We start from the raw sequence: 27,536 nt of genomic DNA, 5'->3' as shown, positions 1-27,536 counted from the left end.
ATTTCTGAATCATACAGTAACTGCATGTTCAGTTTTTTAAGAAACTGTCAAAGTGCTTTCCACAGTGGCTGTGCCATATTGCATGCCCACTACCAACGTCTGAGTGATCTTATTTCTTCACAAGCTAACCGGCCAATTTTATTTTAGCTGTTCTAATAGGTATGTGGAGCCCTGGTGGCGCAGTGGTTAAGAATAGGGCTGCTAACTGAAAGGTCAGCAGTTCAAATCCACTAACTGCTCCTTGGAAACCCTATGGGAAAGTTGTACTCTGTCCTATAGGGTTGCTATGAGTCAGAATTGACTCAATGGCAACGGGTTTGTTGTTTTTAGTAATAGATATATAGTAATATCTCACTGTGATCTTCATTTTCATTTCCCTAATGGCTAATAATGTTGAACATCTTTTCATGTACTTATTTGTCAATCGTATATCCCCTTCTGTGAAATGTCTGTTCATGTCTTTGTTCCATTTTCTAATGGGATTGTTTGTTTTCTTACTGTTGAGTTTTCAGAATTCTTTAAATATTCTAAAAATGAATCTTTTGTCAGATAGGTTATTTGCAAACACTTTCTCCCTACACATAGCTTGTCCTTTTATCTTCTTGACAGGGTCTTTTGCAGAGCATTTAAAAAAATTTTTTTGGAATACTTCCCAAGATGGTGATGCGAGGTCATCTTAAATCTCCTTCTACAATTATAGGAAATAAACAACAAGATAGCACCAACAAGGAGATAGAATTGTGAATGCAGAACCCTAAAAGCCAACCTAACAACTAGTTGGGAACTGAGAGAGAAAAGAAAACAACAGATAAGGTAAGTTTTATCTTTCTCTGTCACCTGGGAAACTCATCAGCCTAACCCCTAAGGCAGTGAAACCATAGCAGGCTGCTGCTGGACATAAAAAAAAAAAAACTCAGGAATAAAAACAGCCCCTGATAAGAGGCTGATCATGGGACACAAATACAATAAGAGAAGTCAGCTCCCTAGGAGCCAAAAGGAACCCTGGTGGCATAGTGGTTAAGAGCTCAGCTGCTAATCAAAAGGTTAGCAGTTCGAATCCACCAGCTCTCCTTGGAAACCCTATGGGGCAGTTCTACTCTGTCCTACAGAGCCACTATGAGTCAGAATCTACCCAACAGCAATGGGTTTAGGAGCCAAAATGAGGCGGTAAAACTTATGCTGACATCCAACTGAGAGGAACAGAGAAGATTCCTGTCTCAAATGGAAAAGCCTGGTACCACCCTCAATTAGAGACTTAAAACTTTCAGAGTAAAGGAAAAGAGGAGGGGCTGGAGAGCTGTGCTCCAAACAAAATGCACATGCTGCATTAAAAGGATAGAGAATCTACCTGAGGGCTTTGGAATAAGACTGGAGAGTTGTGTTGGCTGGGAAAGAGGGAGGGCTGCAAACTCCCCTAGATTACCTGACTGGAAGGCACCAAATCAAACAAAGGTGTTCTTACCTTCCCCAAGGCTGTGAAATCTCACACTCTGCATAGTAATTCTGACAAAGTGCTAACTGCTGGAATAACCATACAACTAGAGCGCCTCCTAGGGGAACTTTGAGGAAGCAAAAAAAACAAAAAACAAATAACAGAGTTTAAAAAAAAAACACTTTTGGGGAAAGAGGAGACCCTGCAACCCAGAATTACCACAACAGAGTATTCAAATGCCCAGGTTCAACAAAAAATTGTAAGATATACAGGAAGGCAAGAGAAGATGGCCCAATTTAAAGAACAGAATGAAGAAGTAGAAATAACTCTCAGGAAAGTAAGGATAATAGAAAAAATAGAGAACTTCCAAAAAACAAATATAAATATGTTCAAAGAATTCAAAGATCACACAAACAACATATTAATGGAGATAACAAAGCAGTATAAGAATCTTAATAAAGAGATAGAAAACAGAAAAGAAAAATATTCAAGTTGAGGAACATAATAACTGAACAGGAAAATGCAAGGGAGGGATAAAACAATAGATTAGAGCAGTCAGAAGAAAGAGTAAGCGAACTGGAGGATAAAACAACTGAACTTACTGAATCCCAAGAGAAAATAAAGAAAACTGAACAAACCCATATGGAATTTTGGGACACAATCAAGAGAACACATTTATGTATTATGAGGATTCCAGAAGATGAGGAAATAAACAAAGGAACAGAAAAGAACATTTGAAAAAACTGCAGCACAAAACTTCCCAGGCCTGAATAAGGAAATGAACCTGCAAATCCAAGAAGCTTGGTAATCTCCAAATAGAATGAATCTAAAGAGACAGCCACCAAAACACATTGTAATCAAACTCCTCAAGACCAAAGGTAAGGAAAAAAAAACTTGAAAACAGGAAGACAAAAGCACAAATAACATTTAAGGGGTACTCAATAAGATTAAGTACCAACTTCTCCACAGAAACCTTTGAGGCCAGGAGGCAGTGGAAAGATATATACAAAGCACTGAAAGAAAAGAACTGTCAACCAAGAATTCTTTACCCAGCAAAACAAGCAAACAAAAAATCCCATTGCCATTGAGTCGATTAAAAAATGAGGGCATATTCAAGACATTCCCAGACAAGTAAAACTTGTCAGAATTCATAACTACCAGACCTGCATTGCAATAATTGTTAAAGGGTGTCCTTCAAGAAGAAAAGAAAAAACACTAGACAACTACCTGATCCACTACAAGGAAAGAAAACTAAAAAATAAAGGAGAGATTGCAAATAAAGGTATTGGACCAAAAAAAGCCAAAAAGGCCTGTAGCAAGGTATTTTCCACGGGCAAATTTAATTGTTATGTGTTACAAGCTAAATAGCAACAAATGTGTAAGAAGTAAGTACAACATTATCCTAACAAAGAATTTATAATGATATGATAAACGATACAGTAACAGAGATGGGGGAGGGAAGAGAGAATTAGGACTAGAGCTTAAATATGTTAAAATTGTATGTTACTTACCATCTGTATGTTAATTGTAGGTATCAAGATGAAATATGTTGTTGTAAATATAAGGCCTCAACTGAAATTTTTATGGTAACCACTAAGAAAATATTTTTTAAAAATATGCACAGAAGGTAAGAAGGAAGAAACCAGACTCAATACAAGAAAGCAACTTATCACATATAATGACAAAATTCCCAGAAAGGTAAAACAAAGAAATTACAAGACACACAAAAAACAAATAACAAAATGAAAGAAGTAAGTTCTTCCATAACAATAATTACCTTAAGTGTATATGGACTAAATTGTCAATGCAAAAGGTAGAGAGTAGCAGGACAAATAAGAAAACATGATCTATCATATGCTATCTAAAGAGACACATCTTAGGCCCAAAGACCCAAACGGACTGAAAGTGAAAGGATGGAAAAGAATATTCCATGCAAATAATAACCAAAAGAGAGCAAGGGTAACCATACTGATATCAGATAAGATACACTTTAAGCCAAAATCTGTGATAAGAGATGAAAAGAAAAATCCATCAAGAAAATGTAACAATCATAAATATATATCCACCCAACATCAAGGCACCAAAATATATAAAGTAAATACTGAGAGAACTGAAAGGAGCAATAGACAACTCTACAACAGTAGTAGACTTCAACACACCACTGTCAACACTGGACAGAACTTCCAGGAAGAAGATCAGTAAGGAAATAGAGGACTTGAACAAAACCATAAACAAATTAGATCTAATAAATATGTACAGAACTCTCCACCCAACATCAAAACAATACACATTTATCTCCAGTGCACATGGGACATTCTCTGGGACATACCATATGTTAGGCCATGAAACAAGATGCCACAATTTTTTTTAAAACTGAAATGTTACAAAGTATCTTCTCTGATCACAAAAGAATAATACTAGAAATTAATAATACAAAAAAATAGAAAACACATAAAAATGTGGAAACTAACATACTATTAAACAACCAATGGGTTAAGGAAGAAATAAAAAATGAATTAAAAAAATGCTTGGAGTTAAATGAAAATGAAAACATACCAACACCTATGAGATACAGCCAAGGTAGTCATTAGAGGGAAATTTATAGCAATAAATGCATATATCAAAAAAGAGGACACTTCACAAATCAGCAGTCTAACTCTACAGCACGAAAACCTAGGAAAAGAAGAGTAAACTAACCCCATACCTATCAGAAGACAGAAAACAATAAAGATCAAAGCAGAAATAAATGAAATAGAGAATAGAATAGAGAAAAACAATAAAACCTAAGCTGGTTCCTTGAAAAGATCAATAAAATTGGCAAACCTTTAGCTAGACTTTCAAAGAAAAAAAGGTGAGAGGTTGCAAATAACAAAAATTAGAAATGAAATACAAAAGATGCAACAGAAAAAAGATTATAACAGAGTATTATGAAAAGTTGTACACCAACAAATTAGAAAACTTCAATAAGATGCAAAAATTCCTAGAAGAAAGTAACCTACTGACAGTCCTGGAGATGCTGCTTCCGCCATGGGGACAGCAGCAGAAGAGGTGGCCTGCTTTCAGAGACGCAGTCTGTTCTGGTTCACAGTCATCACCCTCTCCATGGGCTACTACACGTGGGTGTCTTCTGGCCCCAGAGTATCCCCTATCAGAGCCTGAGTCCCCTGGGCCCCTTCACTCAGTACTTGGTGGACCACCATCAGACCCTCAAGCACAATGGGTATTGGCTTGCCTGCCTGATTCACGTGGGACAGTCCTTTTATGCCATGGTATTATGCGAGTATAAAGGCATCTCAGATGGCTGGGCTCAGCTACTCTGGTTCATACAGACTTTCCTCTTTGGAATAGCATCTCCCTCCATCTTGATTGTTTACAGACCAAAGTGCCAAAAGCAGACTTAAGGAAGACATCTTAAAGCTTTCTCTGCACTTTGACATTTGACCCCACCTTTTTATTTATTTATTTATTTATTTAGGGCAGGGGGAGTGGTGGTGCAGCGTTTACGTGATCTTTCTACTTTCTAGAAAGTTTCTTTCAAAGCTATTCAAGACCATCTAGTTTGGTTAGTTATTCATTGGAGCCCTGGCATAGTGGTTAAGAGCTTGGCTGCTAACTAAAATGTCAGCAGTTTGAATCCACCAGCCACTCCTTGGAAACCCCATGGGGCGGTACTACTCTGTCCTCTAAGGTCACTGTGATTCGGAATCAACTCAGCAGCAATGGGTTTGGGTTTTGGGGGGTTTACTTATTCATTATTCTTTCATATGCTGTTGTTGAGCTTGAGTAGACCACACGTTATTTAACAGAGAAGTAGGGAAAGATTTTAGCACTTCAATTCCACAGACTAACCTCTTGGCATAGTACTTCGAGCTGTCTTCTTGAGGACCTTGGCTGTGTTGATACTCTCCCCATCAACTGGGTTAAGAACCTAGCAGTTGCTTTGGTGCTTTCCTCTTTTGTATCTCCCTGGGCAGGATGGAAAAGTTCTTCTGTCACTTCAGGACATCCTTCCCATTCCCAGTGCAGCCACTCTCCTCCAAGGCCTTTCTCACTACCTGGACCATGGTAGCAGCCTCCTAATTTCTGGGTTTTCTGCACTTCACTGGGCTACAGAACTAATTTTTCCAAACTCATGCTTAAACAAAGTGACTCCCCTGCCCACATACATTCAGGTCCTCCTCCTGGCCTGCAAAATAAAGTCCAGACACACCTTAACCTGATACTTACGTGATACTGTCTTAATTTTCCAACTTTATCACTCCCACTACTATTTAAGTAAAGCTCTACTTTCTAGATAATCCAGGCTACCTGCTAGTCCCCCACATACTGAATTTGTCTGTTGGCATACCTTTGCTCCTGCCTTCTGATTACAACATCTTACCCTCGCCTCCACCATCTTAGATCTCCTTTCTCAAAAATGTTTCCATCTTTCTGGACCAAGATAGAGTGACCTTTCCACAGCACATCAATTCCGAAAACATTTATTAGGCACCTGTAAGGCAAGATTTGAGCTCTCAAACATCAGAGAAAGAAAGAAGACAAGGGAGTGTCTGGGTGGGGCAGGCTGAGATATTAGCTCCCCTTACATAAAGGATATGTGTAGAACCCAAAGGAGATGACTGGGGAGGGCTGTGCCTAGATCCTTCCCTCCACAGGGCCCTGGGGACCCCACTGTGCTCTGAGTGTGTTTGCTTGGTGTTGGGGTCCAGTGGTCACTGCCAGATTGCTCGTTAAGTCAGTAGCACATCTTAGCTAGATTTTCCCCTCAGCCCAGACCCACTGCATGCAGACTGATTCCCTACCAGTGTTTATTGAACAGACAAAGGAAAGCACCTCTGATTCCACTTTTCATTCATTTGGTATCATTCCAGTTTTCATGTGAAAACAGCAGAACCCACTCAATGTACCCTTATCTGAAAGGAAAGCCCAAAACTGTCCTTGACTGGAAGTCCCACCTTTCTGTGGGTCCCCTGGTGGGAAACCTGTTATTGTTTTCACACTTTCTTGTTCTCTATCACTTTCTCCAGTCTATGGGTGTCTTTCCCCAGCTTTGGCTTACTCAAATACACAGACATTCCTGTCCTAGAGATTCTAGCCCATGGGTCACCCAGCTAGTTACTACCTCTCCCGTTCATCTAGTTATACCTTATTACTACTGACTGGTTGTGGGGGGGTGCACTTTGTCCCCTTACCCTAGTAGAAGGACCACCCACTGCTCAAGGCCATTAGGGCTATTTTCTTGCAGGCTGATGTGCTTTTTCTCTGGAAACCAGTCCTTGTTCTCCTTCCATGGTATGGTGGAGTGGGATAGGTTATTTGTATTAAGCACACATTTATGAGAATTACTTTGCTCCCCAAAAAGCTCCAAGTAAAAATACAATGCCGAAAGATTATGAGCCATGAATTATTTCTAGTGTACATATATTTCTGCACTATCTCTGTCTTTCCCTGTTGCTCTTGTGATTAAGGGATTGCTAAAGTAAGGAAAAAGATCTTTGACCATGAGGTTAAACATTATGGGGATCCAACCTAGATTTTTTAAAGTATGGCCCTCTCCAAGGAGCAGTAACTATGATGGAAGTATTAGTGTGGAAGTATTAATGGTGGCAGATTATTGAATGAAAGGGATTAACTGGAATAAAATGCTGTGAATTGTCTCACCAAAAAAAAAAAAGTAACCTAAACTACCACCATGTGTCTGTCAGTTTGTCGTGCTGTGGGGGCTTGCATGCTGCTGTGATACTGGAAGCTTTGCCACCAGTGTCTCAAATATCAGCAGGGTTACCCTTGGTGGACAAATTTCAGTGGAGCTTCCAGACTAAGACAGACTAGGAAGGAGGACGTGGCAGTCTAATTCTGAAAACAATTGGTCACTATATCAGAACATTGTCTGATATAGTGCCTGAAGATGAGCTTCTCAGGTTGGAAGGCACTCAAAATACGACTGGGGAAAAGCTGTCTCATCAAAGTAAAGTCAACCTTCATGACTGGGGAAAAGCTGACTCCTCAAAATAAAGTCAACCTCTAAGAACTATTTTAGGTGAAGGGAAAGACAACACACAATACAGGAGAGGTCAGCGAAACTGGAATAAACCAAAAGCAAAGAAGTTTCCTGAATACAACCAAACACTTCGAAGGACAGAGTAGAAGGGGCGGGGGTCTGGGGAACATGGTTTCAGAGGACATCTAAGTCAACTGACATAACAATATGTATTAAGAAAACATTCTGCTTCCTACTTTGATGAGTGACATCTGGGGTCTTAAACACTAGCAAGCAGCCATCAAAGATGCATCAACTGGTCTCAACCCACCTGGAGCAAAAGAGAATGAAGAACACCAAAGACACAAGGTAATTATGAGCCCAAGAGACAGAAAGGGCCACATAAATCAGAGACTACATCAGCCTGAGACCAGAACAACTAGATGGTGCCCAGCTACAACTGATGACTGCCCTGACAGGGAACACAACAGAGAATCCCTGAGGGAGCAGGAGAACAGTGGGATGTAGACCTCAAATTCTCATAAAAAGACCAGACTTAATGGTCTGACTGGGACTAGAAGGACCCCAGAGGTCATGGTCCCTGGACCTTCTGTTAGCCCAAGACTGGAACCATTCCCAAAGTCAACTCTTCAGACAGGGATTAGACTGGGCTGTAAGACAGAAAATGATACTGGTGAGGAGTGAGTTTCTTGGCTCAAGTAGACACATGAGACTATGTGGGCAGCTTCTGTCTGGAGAGGAGATGAGAATGCAGAGGGGGACAGGAGCTGGCTGAATGAACACAGGGAATACAGTGTGGAGAGGAGGAGTGTGCTGTCTCATTAGGGGGAAGGCAACTAGGAGCACATAGCAAGGTGTGTATAAGTTTCTGTATGAGAGACTGACTTGATTTGTAAACTTTCACTGAAAGTACAATTTAAAAATAAATAAATAAAGTCAACCTTAATGACAGGGTGGATTTAAGCTTTCAGAACCTTCATTTGCTGATGTGGCAAGACTAACCATGAGAAGAAACAGCTACAAACATCCATTAATAATCAGACCATGGAATGTATGAAGTATCAATCTAGGAAAATTGGAAGTCATCAAAAATGAAATGGAACGCGTAAAGATCGATATCCTAGACATTAGTGAGCTGAAATGGACTGGTATTGGCCATGTTGAATTGGACAATCACATGGTCTACTATGCTGGGAATAACAAATTGAAGCGAAATGGCGTCTCGTTCATTGTCAAAAAGAACATTTCAAGATCTATCCTGAAGTACAACACTGTCAGTGACAGGATGATATCCATATACCTACAAGGAAGTCCAGTTAATATGATTATTATTCAAATTTACATGCTAACCACTAAGGACAAAGATGAAGAAATTGAAGATTTTTACCAATGTCTGCAGTTTGAAATTGATCAAGCATGCAATCAAGATGCATTGATAATTACTATTGATTGGAATGTAAAAGCTGGAAATAAAGAAGGCCTAGTAGTTAGAAAATATGTCATTGGTGATAGAAATGACGCTGGAGATCACATGATAGAATTTTGCAAGACCAACGACTTCTTCACTGCAAATACCTTTTTTCAACAATGTAAGTGGTGACTATACACGTGAACCTTACCAGATGGAATACACAAGAATCAAATTGACTACATCTGTGGAATGAGACAATGGACATGCTCAATTATCATCAGTCAGAACAAGGCCAGCGGTGACTGTGGAAGAGACCATCTATTGCTCACATGCAAGTTGAAGTGCAAGTTGAAGAAAATCAGAACAATCCACGAGAGCCAAGATATGACCTTTAGTATATCCCACCAAAATTTAGAGACCATCTCAAGAATAGATTTGACCCAAAGAACACGGATGACCGAAGGCCAGCTGAGTTGTGCAATGACATCAAGGACATCACACATGAAGAAAGCAAGAGGTCATTAAAAAGACAGGAAAGAAAGAAAAGAACAAAATGGATGTCAGAGGTGACTCTGAAAGATGCTCTTGAACATAGAGCAGCTAAAGCAAAAGGAAGAAACGATAAAGCAAAATAGCTGAACAGAAGATTTCAAAGGGTGGCTTGAGAAGACAAATTATTATAAAGAAATGTGCAAAAACCTGAAGACAGAAAACCAAAAGGGAAGAACATGCTCAGCATTTCTCAATCTGAAAGAACTTAGGAAAAAATTCAAGCCTCAAGTTGCAATACTGAAGGATTCTACAGGGAAAATATTAAATGACACAGGAAACATCAAAAAAAAAAAAAAAGACAGGAGGAATATATAGTCACTGTGCCAAAAAAGAACTTATTGACATTCAGCCATTTCAGGAAGTAGCATATGATCAAGAACCAATGTTAACTGAAGGAAGAAGTCCAAGCTGCATTGAAGGCATTGGCAAAAAACAAGGCTCCAGGAATTGATGGAATACTAATTGAGATGTTTCAACAAACAGATGTAGCACTGGAGGTGCTTACTCATCTATGCCAAGAAATTTGGAAGACAGCTACCTGCCCAACTTCCTAAAAAAGATCCATATTTGTATCCATTCCAAAGAAAGGTGATCCAAAAGAGTGTGGAAAGCATCGAACAATATCATTAATATCACATGCAAGTAAAATTTTGCTGAAGATGATTCAAAAGCAGTTGCAGCAATATATCGACAGGGAATTTCCAGAAATTCATGCTGGGTTCAGAAGAGGATGCAAAACCAGGGATATCATTGCTGATGTCAGATGGATACTGGCTAAAAGCAGAGGATCCCAGAAAGATGTTTACCTGTGTTTTATTGGCTATGCAAAGGCATTCACCTGTGTGAATCATAACAAATTATGGATAATATTGTGAAGAATTGGAATTCACTTAATTGTGCTCATGAGGAACCTGCACATAGATTAAGTGGCAGTCATTCGAACAGAGCAAGGGGATAGTGTGTGGTTTAAAAGCAAGAAAGGTGTGCATCAGGGTTGTATCCTTTCACCATACTTATTCAATCTGTATGCTTAGCAAGCAATCCAAGAAGCTGGACTACATGAAGAACTCGACATCAGTGTTAGAGGAAGACTCATTAACGACCTGCATTATGTAGCTGACACAACATTGCTTGCTGAAAGTGAAGAGAACTTGAAGCACTTAATGATGAAGATCAAAGACTACAGCCTGCAATATGGGTTGCACATCAACATAAAGAAAACAAAAATCTTCACAACTGGACCAATAAGCAACATCATGATAAATGAAGAAAATATTGAAGTTGTCAAGAATTTAATTTTACTTGGATTCACAATCAACGCCCATAGAAGCAGCAGTCAAGAAATCAAAAGACACATTGCATTGGGCAAATTGTTGCAAAAAACCTCGTTAAAGTGTTAAAAAGCAAACATGTTACTTTAAGGACAAAGGTGTGCCTGACCCAAGCCTTGGTGTTTTCAATAACCTCGTATGTATGTGAAAGCTGGACAAGGAATAATGAAGACCGAAGAAAAACTGATGCCTTTGAATTATAGTGTTGGTGAAGAATACTGAATATACCATGGACTGCCAGAAGGAGGAACAAATCTGTCTTGAAAGAAGTACAGCCAGACTGTTCCTCAGAAGCAAGGATGGAGAGACTTCATCTCACATACTTTGGACATGTTCTCAGGAGGGACCAGACCCTGGAGAAGGACATTATGCTTGGTAAAGCAGAGGTTCAGCAAAAAAGAGGAAGACCCTCAATGAGATGGATTGACACTGTGGCTGCAATATGGGCTCAAGCATAACAATGATTGTGAATATAGCACAGGACAGAGCAGTGTTTCATTCTGTTGTACATGGGGTCACTATATGTTGGAAATGACTGGACAGCACCTGTTGTGGTTTAAGTTGTGTCCTCTAAAAATTTGTGTCAACTTGCCTAGGCAATGATTTCAGGCATTGTGTGATTGTCCACCACTTTGTCATCTGATGTGATTTTCCTATGAGTTGTGAATTCTACCTCGATGATGTTAATGAGTCAAGACTAGAGGAAGTTATGTTAATGAGGCAGGACTCAATCTACAAATTAGGCTGTGTTTTAAATCAATCTCTTTTGAGATATAAAAGAGAGAAGCAAGCAGAGAGAAAGAGGGACCTCATTACCACCAAGCAAGAAGAGGCAGGAGCATGCATCCTTTGGACCCAGGTTCCCTGCTCTGAGAAGCTTGTAGACCAGGGGAAGATTGACGACAAGGACCTTCCCCAGAGGCAACAGAGACAAGAAAGGTTTCCCCTGGAGCTGGCACCCTGAATTTGGGCTTCTAGCCTCCTAAACTGCGAGATAATAAATTGCTGTTTGTTAAAGCCATCCACTTGTGGTATTTCTGTTATAGCAGCACTAGATAACTAAGAAAGCACCTAACAACAACATCCACCTAAATTAACACAAAAAGTGGTAGAAAAATCTCAACAAACCCACAACAATAAAAAAAAATAGAAAAGATTAAATCAGTAATCAAAAATCTCCCAACAGAATAAAAGCCCTGGACCAGACAGCTTCAACAAGGAATTCTACCAAACATTCAGAGAAGAATTGACACCAATCTGGGAATACTCCATAAGTCCTTCTATGAAGACAGCATTACACTGATAGCCAAACCAGACAAAGACATCACAAGGAAAGGAAACTACAGACCTACATCCCTCAGGAATATATATGCAAAAATTCTCAACAAAATACTAGCTAACAGAATTCAACAATATATTAAAAGAATAATTAACCATGACCAAGTGAGATTTATTCTAGAATGCAAATAATGTTCAACATTAGAAAATCTATCAATGTAATATATCACACTAATAGAACAGAGGAGAAAAACACATAATCATCTCAATAAACACAAAAAAAGGCATTTAATAAAATCCAATAACTTCTGATAAAAACTCTGAACAAGATAGGGATAGAAGGGAAGTTCCTAAATATGATTAAGGGTTTCTATGAAAAACCAACAGACAACATTACACTCAATGGAGAAAGACTGAGAGCCTTCTCACTGAAAATGGGAATGAGACAAGGATGCAGGCTTTCACCAATTCTACTTAATATCATACTGGAAGTCCTAGCCAGTGCAATAAGGCAAGAAAAAGGAATAAAATGTACACAAACTGGAAAGGAATTAGTAAAATTATCAGTATTTGCCAATGACATCATCCTGTATATAGAAAAGCCCAAAGAATCCACAACAAAGCTTCTACAACTAATAGAAGAATTCAGCAAAGTTGCAGGGTACAAGATCAACAGACAAAATCAGCTGGGTTTCTATATACCAACAAGGAGAAATCTTAAAAGGAAATCAAGAAAACAATATCATTTACAATTTACAACAGCACCTAAAAAATAAAATACCTAGGAAAAACCTAACTAGGTGTGTGAAGGACTTATACAATGAAAACAATAAAACACTGCTACAAGAGACTAAAACAGACCTATTTAAATGGAAAGATATTCCGTGTTCATGGATTGGAAGACTTAATATTGGAAAAATGTCAATATTACCCAAAGCAGTCAATAGATTCAATGCAATCCCAATCAAAATTCCAACAGCATTTTTTACGGAAATGGAAAAACCAATCCTCAACTTCATATGGAAAGGCAAGAGGCCCCAAATAGCCAAAACAATTTTGAAGAACAAAACAGGAGGCTTCACACTTCCCAAAATCAAAACATACTATATAGCCACAATAATCAAAACTGCCAGATACTGGTTTAATGACAGACACATAGAACAATGGAACAGAATAGAGAGCCTAGAAATAAATCCATACATCTGTGGTCAACTGATTTTTGACATCGGTGCTAAGTCTTTTAAATGTGGAAGGAACAGTCTTTTCAACACATAGTGCCGGTAAAATTGGTTTTCCACACGCAGAAAAATGAAGCAAGATCCATACCTCACACCATACACAAAAGCTAATTCAAAATGGATCAAGGACCTAAATGTTAACTCTAAAACTATATAGTTCCTGGAAGAAAATATAGAGACCTAACTTTTTTTATGATAGACTATCAGATATAACAAATAAGGAACCCTGGTGGTGCAATGCTTAAGTGCTCAGCTGCTAATCGAAGGGTTGGCGGTTTAAACCCACTCAGAGACTCCACAGGAGAAAGACCTGGCAATCTACTTCCATAAAGATTAAAGCCTAGGAAACCCTATGGGGCAATTCTATTCTGTCACATGGTGTTGACAACACCTAACAACAACATAAAAGTTAAACAGTTGTATTCATCAAAAGACTTTATCAAGGGGTGAAAAAGAGAACCCACAGACTGGAAAACAATGTTTGGGAACAATATAATCAACAAGGGTCTAATATCCAAAATATAGACAGAACTTCTACAACTTAACAACAAAGAGACAAACCAGTCAAAAAATGGGCACAGGACATGAACAGACACTTCACCAAAGAAAATATTAAAGTGGCCAACAAACACGTGAAAAGATGCTCATCATCATTAGCCATTAGAGAGATGCAAATAAAAATTACAGTGAGATACTACCTCACCTCTGCTACAATGGCAATGATTAAAAAAAAAACAGAAAACAAATGTTGGAGGATGTGGGAAGATCATAACCCTCATCCACTGTTGGTGGGAATGTAAAATGGTACAACTATTGTAGAAAACGGTACAGCAATTCCTCAAAAAATAAGAAATAGAACTATCATAAACAAAAAAACAAAACAAAACCTACCACTGTTGAGATGATTCCAGCTCATATCAACCCTGTAGGACAGAGTAGGACTGCCTCATAGGGTTTCCAACGCTGTAAATCTTTACAGAAGCTGATTGCCACATCCACATCCCACAGAACTACCATATGACCCAACGATTCCACTCCTAAGTATACAGCCTGGAGACCTAAAAGTACTGACACAAACAGACATACCTACACCTATGTTCACTGCAGCACTACTCACAATAGGTAAAAGGTAGAAACAACTCAAGCTGCATATCAACAGATGAATGGATAAACAAAGCATAGTAAATATATGTAATGAATTTGCTCAGCTTTAAAGAGAAATGAAGTCTTGATACATGCTACAACATGGATGGACCTCGAAGACATTATGCTGAGTGAAATAAATCAATCACAAAAGGACAAATATGGTACAATCTCACTTATATCAAAAGGCAAGAATAAGCAAATATATAGAGACTAATTAGTGACTACCCGGGATAGGAGGAGAGAGGGAGAGAGGGAATCACTCCCTGGGAAGTAGTGGCTTTATGTTTATGGTGATGGGAAAATTAACATCAACTAATGGTTACATGGAAACCCTGGTGGCTTAATGGTTAAGTGCTATGGCTGCTAACCAAGAGATTGGCAGTTCAAATCCACCAGGCGCTCCTTGGAAACTCTATGGGGCAGTTCTACTCTGTCCTATAGGGTCGCTATGAGTCAGAATTGACTCGTCGGCAGTGGGTTTGGTTTTGGTTAACGGTTACACAACTTGACAAATGTATCTAATATCACTAAGATGTACACCAGAAAAAGGCAAAATGGCAAATGTGTTATATATAATTTTAGAACAGCATCCAAAAAATAAATAAATAAATAAGAGAAGCAGCAGTTGTCGATACTACTTATGTACATCTAAACACTTTGTGGGATGAGTTTTCGTTGTTTGAAGGTTTAGCATCATGGATCGAGGGTCTGTCCAGTTAACTGGCCTAATATTGTTTTTAGAGTCTCCATTCTGCCTTCTAGCTTGTTGAGCAGTGCCTAGGGTCCTAAAAGCTAGCAAGCGACAACCCAAGATACAACAATTGGTCTTTACTCATCATAAACAACAGAGGAAGGAGACCTAGAAAATGGAGAAGGAAATGGACTGCAGGTGTAATTGCCTCCATAAACTACTACCTCCATTGCCATGAGACCAGAAGAATGAGATGGTGTTTTAGTTATCTAGTGCTGCTATAACAGAAATGCCACAAGTAGATGGCTTTAACAAAGAGAAGTTTCTCTCCTCACAGTAAAGTAGGCTAAAAGTTCAAATTCAGGGTGTCATCTCCAGGGGATGGCTTTCTCTCTATGTCAGCTCTGGAGGAAGGTCCTTGTCCTCAATCTTCCCATGGTCGAGGGGCTTCTCAGGTGCAGGGACCCCAGGTCCAAAGGACGTGCTCTGCTCCTGGTGCTGCTTTCTTGCTGGTATGAGGTCCCCAACTCTCTGTTTGCTTCCCTTTCCTTTTATCTCTTGAGAAATAAAAGGTGATGCATGCCACACCCCAGGGAAACTCCCTTTACCTTGGATCAGGGAGGTGACCTGAGTAAGGCTGATGTTACAATCCCAACCTAATCCTTTTAACATAAAATTACAATCACAAAATGGAGGACAACCACACAATGCTGGAAATCATGGCCCAGCCAAATTGATATACACGTTTTGGGGGGGAGGCATAATTCAATCAGTGGCGGATGGTATCTGGATACCATTACTGAACATTTTGATCAAATATCCCATAGATGGATCCTGATTAAAAAGAGGAAAAATGTATGTCAGAATTTTAAATTTTTTAAAGAAACCAGACTTACTGGACCCATTGGGACTTGGGGAACCCCCAAATCTATTGCCCTGAGATAATCTTTAAGTCTTGAACTAAAACTATCCCATGAAGTCATCTTTAAACTACAGCTTAGGTAAACTAGTAAAGAATGTTTACCTTGAGCAGTGAGCTCTTTCAAAGAACTATTTAATTGACCACAGTAACTCTAAAACACAGAGGACTTTAGGGGACAGAGTCCAAGTAGTTGTGGTGAAACAATATGGGTAAAGATAGAATGCTGACACAATGCAAAGAATGTAACCAAAGTTATTGAACTGTACATGTAGAAGATGTTCAGTGGGTGTAGGTTTTTTTAATGTATATTTTCACCAAAAATTTAAACAATTTTGTAATCCAATTTATCACGAAGCCCTGGTGGTGCAGTGGTTAAGGATTTGGCTGCTAACCAAAAGGTCAGCAGTTCAAATCCACCAGCTGCTCCCTGGAAAACCTATGGGGCAGTTCTACTGTCCTATAGGGTCGCTATGAGTCGGAATCGACTCAACGGCAATGGGTTTTGTTTTTTTTAAAATCCAATTTATCACTTTTTTTTTCTTTTATAGAGTGCTTTGGTGTCATGTCTTCACCAAGTCCTCGGTCCTGAAAATTTTCCACTATGTTATCTTCTAAAAGTTTTTAAAGTTACATTTAAATCTACAATCCATTTTGAGTTAATTTTTGTTTAAGGTGTGAGGTTTGTTTGAAGTTTTGTTTTTTTCTTAATTGCTTTTGCACCTCTGTCAAAAATCAATTGGCCATACTTGTATGGGTCAATTTTTGTGTTCTCAAATCTGTTCCACTGATCTATGTGTCTGTCTCTTTGCCATCACCACACAGTCCTGATTATTGTAGCTATATAAGTGTTGAAATCAGGAAGAATGATTCCTCCCATTTTCAAAATTGTTTTAGCTAATCTAGTTCTTTTGCCTCTCCATATAAATTTTAGGATAATCTTGTCTATACATACCAAAAATGTTGCTGGTCCTAGGTCCTGAAGTGCTAGGTCCTGAAGATTTTCTCCTGTTATCTTCTGAAAGTTAAACCTATATATTAATTTGGGAGGACTGATATTTTTGCTCTATTGCTTCTTCTAGTCCATGAATACAATTTTTATTTATTTAAATATTTTATTTCTTTCATCAGCATTTTGTGGTTTCCACCATAAAAGGCCTGTACATGTTGTTAGATTTATACATAGGTATTTCATGGTTTGAGTATTTTGTTTTTTTGAGCAACTGTAAATGGCACTATATTTTTAATTTTGGTTTCCATGTGCTTTTTACTAGTATATAGAAATGTAACAGATTTATGTATGATGCTCTTGTACTCTACAACTTTGCTGAACTCACTTACTAAATCTAGAAGCTTTATATATATACACACACACACCTACTTCTTGGGATTTTCTGTGGAGACACTCACATGTCATCTGCAAATTAGGACAGTTTTATTTCTGCCTTTCCATTTATAGGCCTTTTATTTGCTTTCTTATTTGCTTTCTTACCCAATTGCCTGGCTAAAACCTCTAGTACTATATTGAATAGGAGGGCTGAGGACCGGCATCCTTGCCTTGTTCCTGATTTTGGGGAGGGGGGGAGGGTAGCACTCATTCTTTCACAATTAAATATAAATATCAGCTGCAGGGTTTTTGTAGATGCTTTTTATCAAGTTGAGGAAAGTTCCTTCTCTGTGTCTACTTTTCTGAGAGTTTTTATTATGAACGTGTATTGAATTCTGTTAAAACCTTTATCTGCATCAATTGACATGCTAATATGATGAATTATACAGATCGGTTTTTGAATGTTGAACCAGCCTTAATATGTGCAATAAATGCCGCCTGGTCATGGTATATAATTCTTTTCATATATTGGTGAATTCTATTTACCAATACTTTGTTAAAGATTTTGGAATATATGTTCACAAAGGATATCGTTCTGTCATTTTCTCTTCTTGTGCTGTGTTTGTCTGGATTTGGTATAAGGGTAATACTACCTTCATAAAATGAACTGGGAAGTGTTTTTTACACTTTTACTTTCTGGAAAAGATTGTGAAGAATTGGTGTTTATTCTTTAAAGTGTTCTCCAGTGAAACCATCTGGGCCTGGAGATTTCTTTTTGAGGAGTTTTTAAATTATGAATTTAATTCCCTTTAATAGTTATTAGGTTATTCAAATTACCTATTTCATGTTGGGTGAGTTGTGGTAGTTTGTATTTTTTTGGAGGAACTGGTCCATTTCATTTAACTTGTCAAGTTTATATGAGTAGAGTTGTTCCTAGTGTGCCCTTATTACCCTTTTGACATCTGTGGGGTCTGTAGCGATATCATCTGTTTCATTCCTGATGTCGGTAATTATTCTCCTCTTTTATCTTTGTCAATCTTGCTATAAGTTTGTCAATTTTATATATATATATTTTTAAAGAACCAGCTTTTGTTTCATCAATTTCTCTATAGTTTTCTGTTTTCGATTTCATGGATTTCTGCTCTTATTTATATCCCCTGCTTTTACTTGCTTTGGGTTTATTTTGCTCTTCTTTTTGCAGTTTCTTCAGATGGGAGCTTTGATTGATTTGACACATTTTCTCTGCTCTAATGTAAGCATTTAGTGCTATAAATTTCCCTCTCAGCACTGCTTTAGCTGCATCCCCAAAACATGGAAATGCTGTATTTCCCTTTTCATTCACTACAATGTGTTTCTTTATTTCCCTTAAAATTCTCTTTAATACATGTATTATTTAGATATATGTTGTTTAGTGCCCAAATATTTGTAGACTTTCCTATTTTGTATTTATTGATTTCTAGTTTGTTTTTACTGATGTCAGAGAACACACTCTGTATTTCAATTATTTTAAGCTTGTTGGTGTTTTATATTCTAGAATATGGTCTATCCTGGTATATGTTTCATGGGCACTTGCATAGAATGTGTAGTCTGTTGCTATTGTTGGGTGGAGTGTTTTATAGATGCCAATTAGATCCTGTTGATTCATGGTGTTATGGAGTTTTTCTATATCCTTGCTAATATTCTATTTCTTTCTATCAATTGTTGGTAGAGGTGTGTTGAAATCTCCAACTATAATTGTGGGTTTTTCTATTTTTTCCTTAGTTCTATCAGCTTTTGCTTCACATATTCCGCAGTTCTGTTGTTTGGTGTATACACATTTTGGATTGCTATGTCCTCTAGGCAAACTGATACTTTTTCTTAATGTTACATCCATGAGTGTCATGGATTGAATTATGTCCCCCCAAAAATGTGTATATAAACTTGGTTAGGCCATGATTCCCAGTATTGTGTGCTTGTCCTCCATTTTGTGATTGTAATTTCCTGTTAAAGGGGATTAGGGTGGGATTGTAACACTACCTTTACTCAGGTCACCTCCCTGATCCAATACAAAGGGAGTTTCCCTGGGGTGTGGCCTGTGTCATCTTTTCTCTCTCAAGAGATAAAAGGAAAGGGAATCAAGCAGAGAGTTGGGGACCACGTACCACCAAGAAAGCAGCACTAGGAGCAGAGCACATCCTAAACAACATATAGGAAAATCATACAATACCAGGAATCATCATGGCCCAGCCCAATTGATGCACATATTTTTGGGGGGACATAATTCAATCCATGACATTCCACCCTTTGGCCCCTGTCTTGGATTGAATTATGTCCCCCCAAAAATCTGTGTATCAACTTGGTTAGGCCATGTGCAGTTGTCTTCCATTTTGTGACTTTCCTGTGTGTTATAAATCATAATCTCTGCCTGTGGTTAAAAGGATTATTCAGGTCCCCTCCCTGATCCAAAAGGGAGTTTTCCTAGGGTGTGCCCTGCACCACCTTTTATCTCTCAAGAGATAAAAGGAAAGGGAAGCAAGCAGAGAGTTGGGGACCTCATACCACCAAGGAAGCAGCACCAGGATCAGAGCACGTCCTTTGGACATGGGGTCCCTGCACCTGAGAAGCTCCTCGACCAGAGGAAGATTGAGAACAAGGACCTTCTACCAGAGTCGACAGAGAGAGAAAGCCTTTCCCTGAAGCCAACACCCTGAATTTGGACTTGTAACCTACTAGACTGAGAGAAAATAAATTTCTGTTTGTTAAAGCCAGCCACTTGTGGTATTTCTGTTATGGCAGCATAAGATGACTAAGACAACCCCCCAAAAATCATATCCTTGCAACATGCAAAACATATTCACCCAATCATATCATAGCAAAAGTCTTCACTCTAAGTCCAAAAATCCAAAAATTCCTCTTCATCTGTGAAATCTAGAATACAAGTTATCTGCTTCCAAGGGTACCATGGCAGAACAGGCACAAGATAGACATTTTCATACAAATGGGAAAAACTGGAGGAAAAGAAGGGATAGAGAAAAGGCACCAAGCAAGTCAGCAGAACATATTACATTAGCCCTCAAAGCTTTGAAAATAATCATCTGTTCTCCGAGGCAATTTACACAATGACCCTGCCCTCCAGTCTCCAGGTATTGGCCACACTCTCCGGATTCTGAGTGGAGGCCCCTTGGCCCTGGGCTTCACCTCCGCCTTCCAGGCCCACTGGGATAGCATCTGTGCTCCCTCTGCTATAGGAGCACCATTCTTCTAGTCCATCTGAGTGGCAGCACCACCCTTAGAAACACCAGAGGCCATGGCTCCACCCTTTGAAACCCCTAAGGTCATGGCCATACTTTTTGAAATGAGGCAGCTCTGCTTCTTGTGTTCTTTGTCTCTTCAGCTTCTATTTCCTGGTTTCCTGGAGCCTCGGGCCTCACGCCCACATTTGCCCTGCTGGGGCAAGTGTTCCAAAGCTTAGTAGCTCCACCAGTAAGTGCCCAGAGGCACCCTCACTCCACCAGGAAGCCTCCTGCGCACAGGTACTCAGCTCTCTTGCTCCATGGGTCGGCTCCAGCACCGTCGCGCTCTGGTCTCCTGGTTCTACTGCTGCCAGCTCTCTTCTGCTGCCGTTCCTCTATCCTTTCACAGTTTCAAAACTGCTTCCACATTTTAGGTATCTGTTAGAGCAGCACCCCACTCTCTTGGTACCAAATTCTGTCTTAATTATCTAGTGCTTCTATAACAGAAAAACCACAAGTCAATGGCTTTAACAAAGAGAATTTTATTTTCTCACAGCAAAGTAGGGTAAAAGTCCAAATTCAGGGTGTCAGCTCCATGAGAAGGCTTTCTCTCTCCGTCGGGTTTCTCATCAATCTTCCCCCAGACTAGGAGTTTCTCTGTGCAGGAACCCCATGTCCAAAGGATGCACTCTGCTTCTGGCACTGCTTTCTTGGTGGTATGAGGTCCCCGTCTCTCTGCTCGCTTCTTTCTTTTACATCTCAAGAGATTGCCTCAAGACACAATCCAATCTTATTGGTTGAGCTCTGCCTCACTAACACAACTGCCGCCCATCCTCCCTCATTAACAACAGAGTCAGGATTTACAACATACAGGATAGTCACACAATACCGGGAATCATGGCCCAGCCCAATTGATACACACAGTTTTGGGGGGACTTAATTCAATCCATGACAATAAAAAGGTAAGGCTAAAGTTTACCACTTTATGTTTTGTTTTCTGTTTGTTCTCTCTGTTCGATTTTGACTTATCATAATGTTTTTGAATGTAACTCTTTATATAGCTTTTTTAGTGGTTTCTCTAGGTATTGTATTTCATAATTTATCACATCATTTTACCAGTATGATGAAGAGTAGAAACCTTACCTCCCTTTATGTCCCTTAATCCTTCCCCATTACATAATGTCTGAAATATTTCTTCTACATACATTGAGAACACTAGACTTTATATTGGTGCTTCCATCATTAAAAATGATTTAGAAAAATCAAGAAGGAAAATGTATTTTAAACATATTTTTACTCTTCCTGTTGTTCTTTCTTCCTTCCTGATATTCCAAAGTTCCTTCCTTTATCGTTTACTTTCTTTTTAGAGAACTTCCTTTAACCATTGTTTTAGGATAGATCTGATGGCAACAAACTCAGTTTTCCTTCATCTGAGAATGTCTTTATTTCTTCTTCATTCCCAATAGATATTTTTGCTAGATATGGAACTCTGGGGTGACCATATTTACCTTTCAGAACTTGAAAACTTCTGCCATTTCCATCTGGTTTCCATGGTTTCTGACGAGGAATCTGCTGTCATTCCAATGGCTTTCTCTCATATGTAAGGTGTCATTTCTCTTTGGCTACTCTCAAGATTTTTGTTTACTTGTCTCTAGTTTTCAGACTTTGACCAATGTGGATTTCTCTGAGTTTATCCTGTTTGCAGTCTATTCACCTTCTCGAATCTGTGTTCATGCCTCTTGCCAAATTTACGGAGTTTTCAGCAATTATTTCTTTGAGGACTTTTTTAGCCCAACCTCTTTCTCCTCTCCTTCTAGGACACTGCTGAGGAAAGGTTAGCCCTATTGTTATTGTTCCACAATTCTTGAGGCTTTGTTCAATTTTATTTTTTAGTCTAATTTCTGTCTGTCATTCAAATTGCATAATTTATATTATTCTATCTTCAAGTTGTCTGATTCTTTCTTCTGTCCTCTCTGTCCTGCTGCTGAGCCCATTCATTGATTGGGGTGGGGGGGGGAGGTTGGGTTCTTTGTTATTGTATTTTTCAGTTGTAAATTTACCATTTGTTTGTTCTTTGTTTTATATATATATATATATATTGCTGAGAATTTCTATTTGTTGAGATTTTCTATTCTTTTCCATTTGTTTTAAGTGTGTTTAATTGCTCCTTGAAGCATGTTATGATGGCTGCTTTAAAATATTTGTCAGATATTTCTAACATCTCTGTCATCTTGGTGTTAGCATCCATTGAGTGTCTTTCTCATTCAAGTTGAGGTCTTTTTGGTTCTTGGTATTGAGTGATTTTCAATTAAAACCTTGGAAACTCTGGTGGTGTAGTGGTTAACAGCTACAGCTGCTAACCGAAAGGTCAGCTGTTTAAATCCACCAGATGCTCCTTGGTCATTATGAGTTGCAATTTACGGGACAGCAATAGGTTTGTTTGTTTGTTTGCTTGTTGTGGCTGGGGGGGTTTGTTTTAGCAGGTCTCCTCTGATACCGACCTGATGAAGAAGGGAGCATTACCCCCTTACTGCTAGGTGGGGATAGAAATCCAGGTTCTCCACTGAGTCTCTGGTTGACATCAAGGTGGGAGAGGGTGTCATGGATTGAATTATGTCCCCCCAAAAATGTATCAATTTGGCTGGGCCAGGATTCCCGGTATTCTGTGATTTTCCTATATGTTGTAAAGCCTGCATCTATGATGTTAATGAGGGAGGATGGGCAGCAGTTGTGTTAGTGAGGCAGGACTCCCTCTACAAGACTGGATTGTGTCTTCAGGTAATCTCTTTAGATATAAAAGAAAGAAGCGGGCAGAGAGACAGGGGGACCTCATACCACCAAGAAAGCAGTGCCGGGAGTGGACACGTTCTTTGGACTCAGGGTCTCTGTGCAGAGAAGCTCCTAGTCTAGGGGAAGATTGATGAGAAGGCCGACAGAGAGAGAAAGGCTTCCCCTGGAGGTGACACTCTGAATTTGGACTTTTAGCCTACTTTACTGTGAGAGAATAAAATTCTCTTTGTTAAAGCCATCCACTTGTGGTATTTCTGTTATTGCAGAACTAGGTAACTAAGACAGAATTTGCTACCAGGAGTGGGGTGCTGCTCTAACAGATACCTAAAATGTGGAAGTGGTTTTGAAATTGTGAATGGATAGAGAACCAGCAGCAGCAGAGAATCTGCAGTGGCAGAGAAGTGGCAGCAATAGAGGACCAACAGCAGCAGAACCAGGAGGCCAGCATGAGACAGTGCTGGAGCTGACCCATGGAGCGAGAGAGCTGAGTACCTCTGCGCAGGAGGCTTCCTGGTAGAGTGGGGTGCCTCTAGGCACTTATCAGCAGAGCTACAGAGCTTTGCAACACTTGCCCCAGCAGGGCAGATGTGGGCATGAGGCCCAAGAAGCCAAGAAACCAGGAAAGAGAAGCTGAAGAGACAAAGAACACAAGAAGCAGAGCTGCCTCATCTCAAAAAGTATGGCCATGACCTCAGGGGTTTCAAAGGGTGGAGCCATGGCCTCTGGTGTTTCTAAGGGTGGAGCTGCCACTCAGATGGACTAGGAGAATGGTGCTCCTATAGCAGAGGGAGCACAGGTACTATCCCAGTGGGCCTGGAAGGCGGAGGTGAAGCCCAGGGCTAAGGGGCCTCAATTCAGAATCCGGAGAGTGTGGCCAATACCTAGAGGCTGGACAGCAGGCCATTGTGTAAATTGTCTCGGAGAACAGAGAATTATTTTCAAAGCTTTGAGGGCTAATGTAATATGTTCTGCTGACTTGCTTGGTGCCTTTTCTCTATCCCTTCTTTTCCTCCAGTTTCTCCCATTTGTAATGGAAATGTCTATCTTGTGCACCTGTTCTGCCCTTGTACATTTGGAAACAAATAATTTGTGCTTTAGATTTCACAGATGACAAGGAATTTTTGGATTTTGGACTTGGAATTAAGACTTTTGCTATGATATGATTGGGTGAATATGTTTTACATTTTGCAAGGATGTGATTTTTTGGGAGCCAAAGGGTGGAATGTCATGGATTGAATTATGTCCTCCCAAAAATGTGTGCACGAATTGGGCTGGGCCATGATTCCTGGTATTGTGTGAGTTTCCTATATGTTGTAAATCCTGCATCTATGATGTTAATGAGGGAGGATGGGCAGCAGTTGTGTTAGTGAGGCAGGACTCAGTCTACAAGATTGGATTGTGTCTTCAGGCAATCTCTTGAGACATAAAAGAAAGAAGTGAGCAGAGAGACTAGGGGACCTCATACCATCTAGAAAGCAGTGCCAGGAGTAGAGTGTATCCTTTGGACTCAGGGTCCCCGCACAGAGAAGCTCCTAGTCTGGGGGAAGATTGGAGAGAAGGTTGACAGAGAGAGAAAGCCTTCCCCTGGAGGTGAAACCCTGAATTTGGACTTTTAGCCTACTTTACTGTGAGAAAATAAACTTCTCTTTGTTAAAGCCATCCACCTGTGGTATTTCTGTTATAGCAGCTCTAGATAACTAAGACAGAGTGATTCCTTGTTACTGCTGGGCAAGGATGGGAATTGAGCCTTTCCTGTAGACCTCTGCTGAACTTACCCAGCTAATAGAGGAAAGAATGACTGGTTACCACTGGTGAAGGTAGAAGCCATATCTTCCCAGGTAGTCTCCACTGGAAGGGGAAAGGGTCTCTTTACATCAGGGATGAAAGTCCTTTCTCCAAACGCTCCTTCTCTGGAGGGGGGACCCCTCCAAAGCCGGGTGAAAGTGGAAGCCTAGGCTCTCCTCTTACATGCGAAGCTTCTTATTAGCTGTGTTGTTATAACGACAGCTGGCCTTCTCCTGGAAACCCTGGTGGCATAGTGGTTAAGAGCTATGGCTGCTAACCAAAAGGTCAGCAGTTCAAATCTACCAGGTGCTCCTTGGAAACTCTATGGGGCAGTTCTTCCCTGTCCTATAGGATCACTATGAGTCAGAATCGACTCCACAGCAACGGGTTTGGTTTTGGTTTTGGCTTTCTCCTTCACCAGAGTGTCTCACTCCCTCTCTCCTTTGGTAGAAAAATTTGTAACACACCCTCTCTTCCAGTCCTTCCTTCAGCCCCTCCATGGTACAGAGTGGGAGGAGGAGGGCCTCTACAGGCGGATTGACCGGGTTCCTGTCAGATAAGGTATTTTCAAGGAGTGTGTCTCTGGGCAAGTCACTTGTAGAATCTGAGCTCCATTTTCTCAGCTGTAAGAAATAGGAAGCCCTACCTATCAGGGCTCAATAAATGGCAGTTACTTTCCTTTTCCTGTCCTGAAAAAGGAGAGACGCAGCCCCTTCAGAAGGCAAGAACCCAAGGTGCTCCCTCTGTCCCCCAACACCACGTGTGAGCCTCACCCAGACACTTCAAGGATTAAATCCCGTGGTTTGTTTTGTTTCTTAAAGGACACTTGACATTTCCCCATCCTCCCCTCCCTTTCCCCACCCTAGGTTCCTGGAAAACACTCCACAGAAATGGCAGACCCAGGCCATCATCAAAATGGGAATGGGAACCTGGCGGGGGCTTCGTGGCGGGGCGGGGGAGGGGGGTGAAGGAAGGCCTGGTGCCCGACCAGGCAGTCAGTCCACTTGGGTACTATTGTATTCTGAGCAAGAACCGCATCATCGCTGTGCACGGGAGCTTCTGGAGCAACAGGACTGGGGACACAGACAGCCCCCACTTCGCCGGCCCGCCCTTTACATTGGGCACCTAAGAGCAGCGACGGCCTCCCCAGCCCCCAACAACTCCACCCCCCTTCCTGAGGGCGGGATAGGAGAGGGAAAAAGAGGCGAGCGAAAGAAAAACATACACACTCACCCGCCCCGGCGCGCGCCGTCCCCCAACCCCGGCCCGCCGGATTTCTCCGCACCCCCAGGCCCGCAGCCCCTGGCAGCCCCAGACGCGCTTGACTCCGCACTCAAAGAGCTCTTCTGAGCTCCAGGTCCTGAAGCTGAACGGGAGACTGAAAAAAAAAAAAAAAAGGCTGGACTCCCAAAGAGCAAGGAGTCAAAGACATCTTGGGCCAACAAGTACTTTAAAGAGATGCATCAAAAACGCTGTTCCCTGACCCTCACCCCAAGAAGGAAAAAGCTGTCTTGTGACCTGCCCCGTATGTTTCCATCTGCGCTTTCTCCGCCACATCTGGTCAAAGGTGTCTATCGCTACTCACCACTACAGTCTCAATTTCGACTCTCCCTCCCCTACCCTACATCCTCGCTTCACCTTGAAGTCCCGGGTGAATGAACCCCTTTCCAACCCCTCCCCCCAGCAAGTAGTCCAACAACAGATAATTTCCAATAGGTTACTGAAACCCTTCCCGCGGCGAGGGATTCTGAGGGGTGAGAAGAGGGGGTCAGGGACCTTGGAACGTGCCACTTACCTAATCTCTTTAATGCTTTCCAATTTGCACATGATTTCTTGTTCATCAGCCATGCTTTTCACTCTCAATTTCAGGTCCCGATAAATGTACAAAAACACCAGCTAAGGGATACAATAGACACAATGTAGCCACCTCCTCCGGGCACCGGACTCTGAGCCTGTGCCGTAAGGACTTGAAGAAGGCCTGGGAGCTGTAGTCCGCAGTTCCAGGGCCAGCCAGGCAGCCAGGGAACCTGTAGGACTACAACTCCCAGAAGGCCAAGCGAGACATGCCTGTTTCTCTTCCTGTGGCTGCGTGTTAAATCAATTTGTCAGAGAAATTATGTCCAATGTGGGGAGAAGTGCAAGGGAATGGGGAAATTCATCTGGCCAATACGCGAAAAAAAAAATAAACCTCCAGAAGACAATTAGGGAGATGAGAGGCACACCCATTCACACTCTCCGGGGCCCTTAAGCTTACTCAAGGCCCAAAAGGTTAGCAGGAGTCGCTAATTTGTCTATGCCTTGAGGCTAGAAAGAACGGGGAATTCGCTCCTGAGATGTTGACTGTTCTGGCTGCTGCCTTTGGCATTCAGGTGAGGGTGGGGCGAGGGAAGGGAAGCGAAAGAAGGGTGGAGGGGTGGCTGTAA

At 40.6% G+C, this 27,536-nt stretch overlaps 1 protein-coding gene and 1 pseudogene across 2 annotated transcripts in view; one reads left to right on the top strand and one right to left on the bottom strand.

Annotated features, from left to right (window-relative positions):
- Nucleotides 1–27,144, bottom strand: part of ZC4H2 (zinc finger C4H2-type containing) — a 61,733-nt gene extending 34,589 nt beyond the window's left edge. Inside the window, exon 1 of one of the 2 annotated variants that reach the window (XM_023551462.2) lies at nucleotides 26,909–27,144. In XM_023551462.2, the coding sequence (XP_023407230.1) occupies nucleotides 26,909–26,961 (53 nt within the window). In that variant the 5' untranslated portion in view covers nucleotides 26,962–27,144. The remainder of the gene's footprint in view (nucleotides 1–26,908) is intronic. The other variant, XM_010592739.3, reaches the window with a different exon arrangement.
- Nucleotides 3,944–4,833, top strand: LOC100674243 (transmembrane protein 254-like; annotated as a pseudogene).
- Nucleotides 27,145–27,536: the final 392 nt, after the last annotated feature.

Source organism: Loxodonta africana, chromosome X, assembly GCF_030014295.1.
Source record: "Loxodonta africana isolate mLoxAfr1 chromosome X, mLoxAfr1.hap2, whole genome shotgun sequence".
Classification (NCBI taxonomy): domain Eukaryota; kingdom Metazoa; phylum Chordata; class Mammalia; order Proboscidea; family Elephantidae; genus Loxodonta; species Loxodonta africana.
The sequence above is the reverse complement of the archived record's forward strand: the minus strand, read 5'-3'. Positions and strand labels throughout refer to the sequence as shown.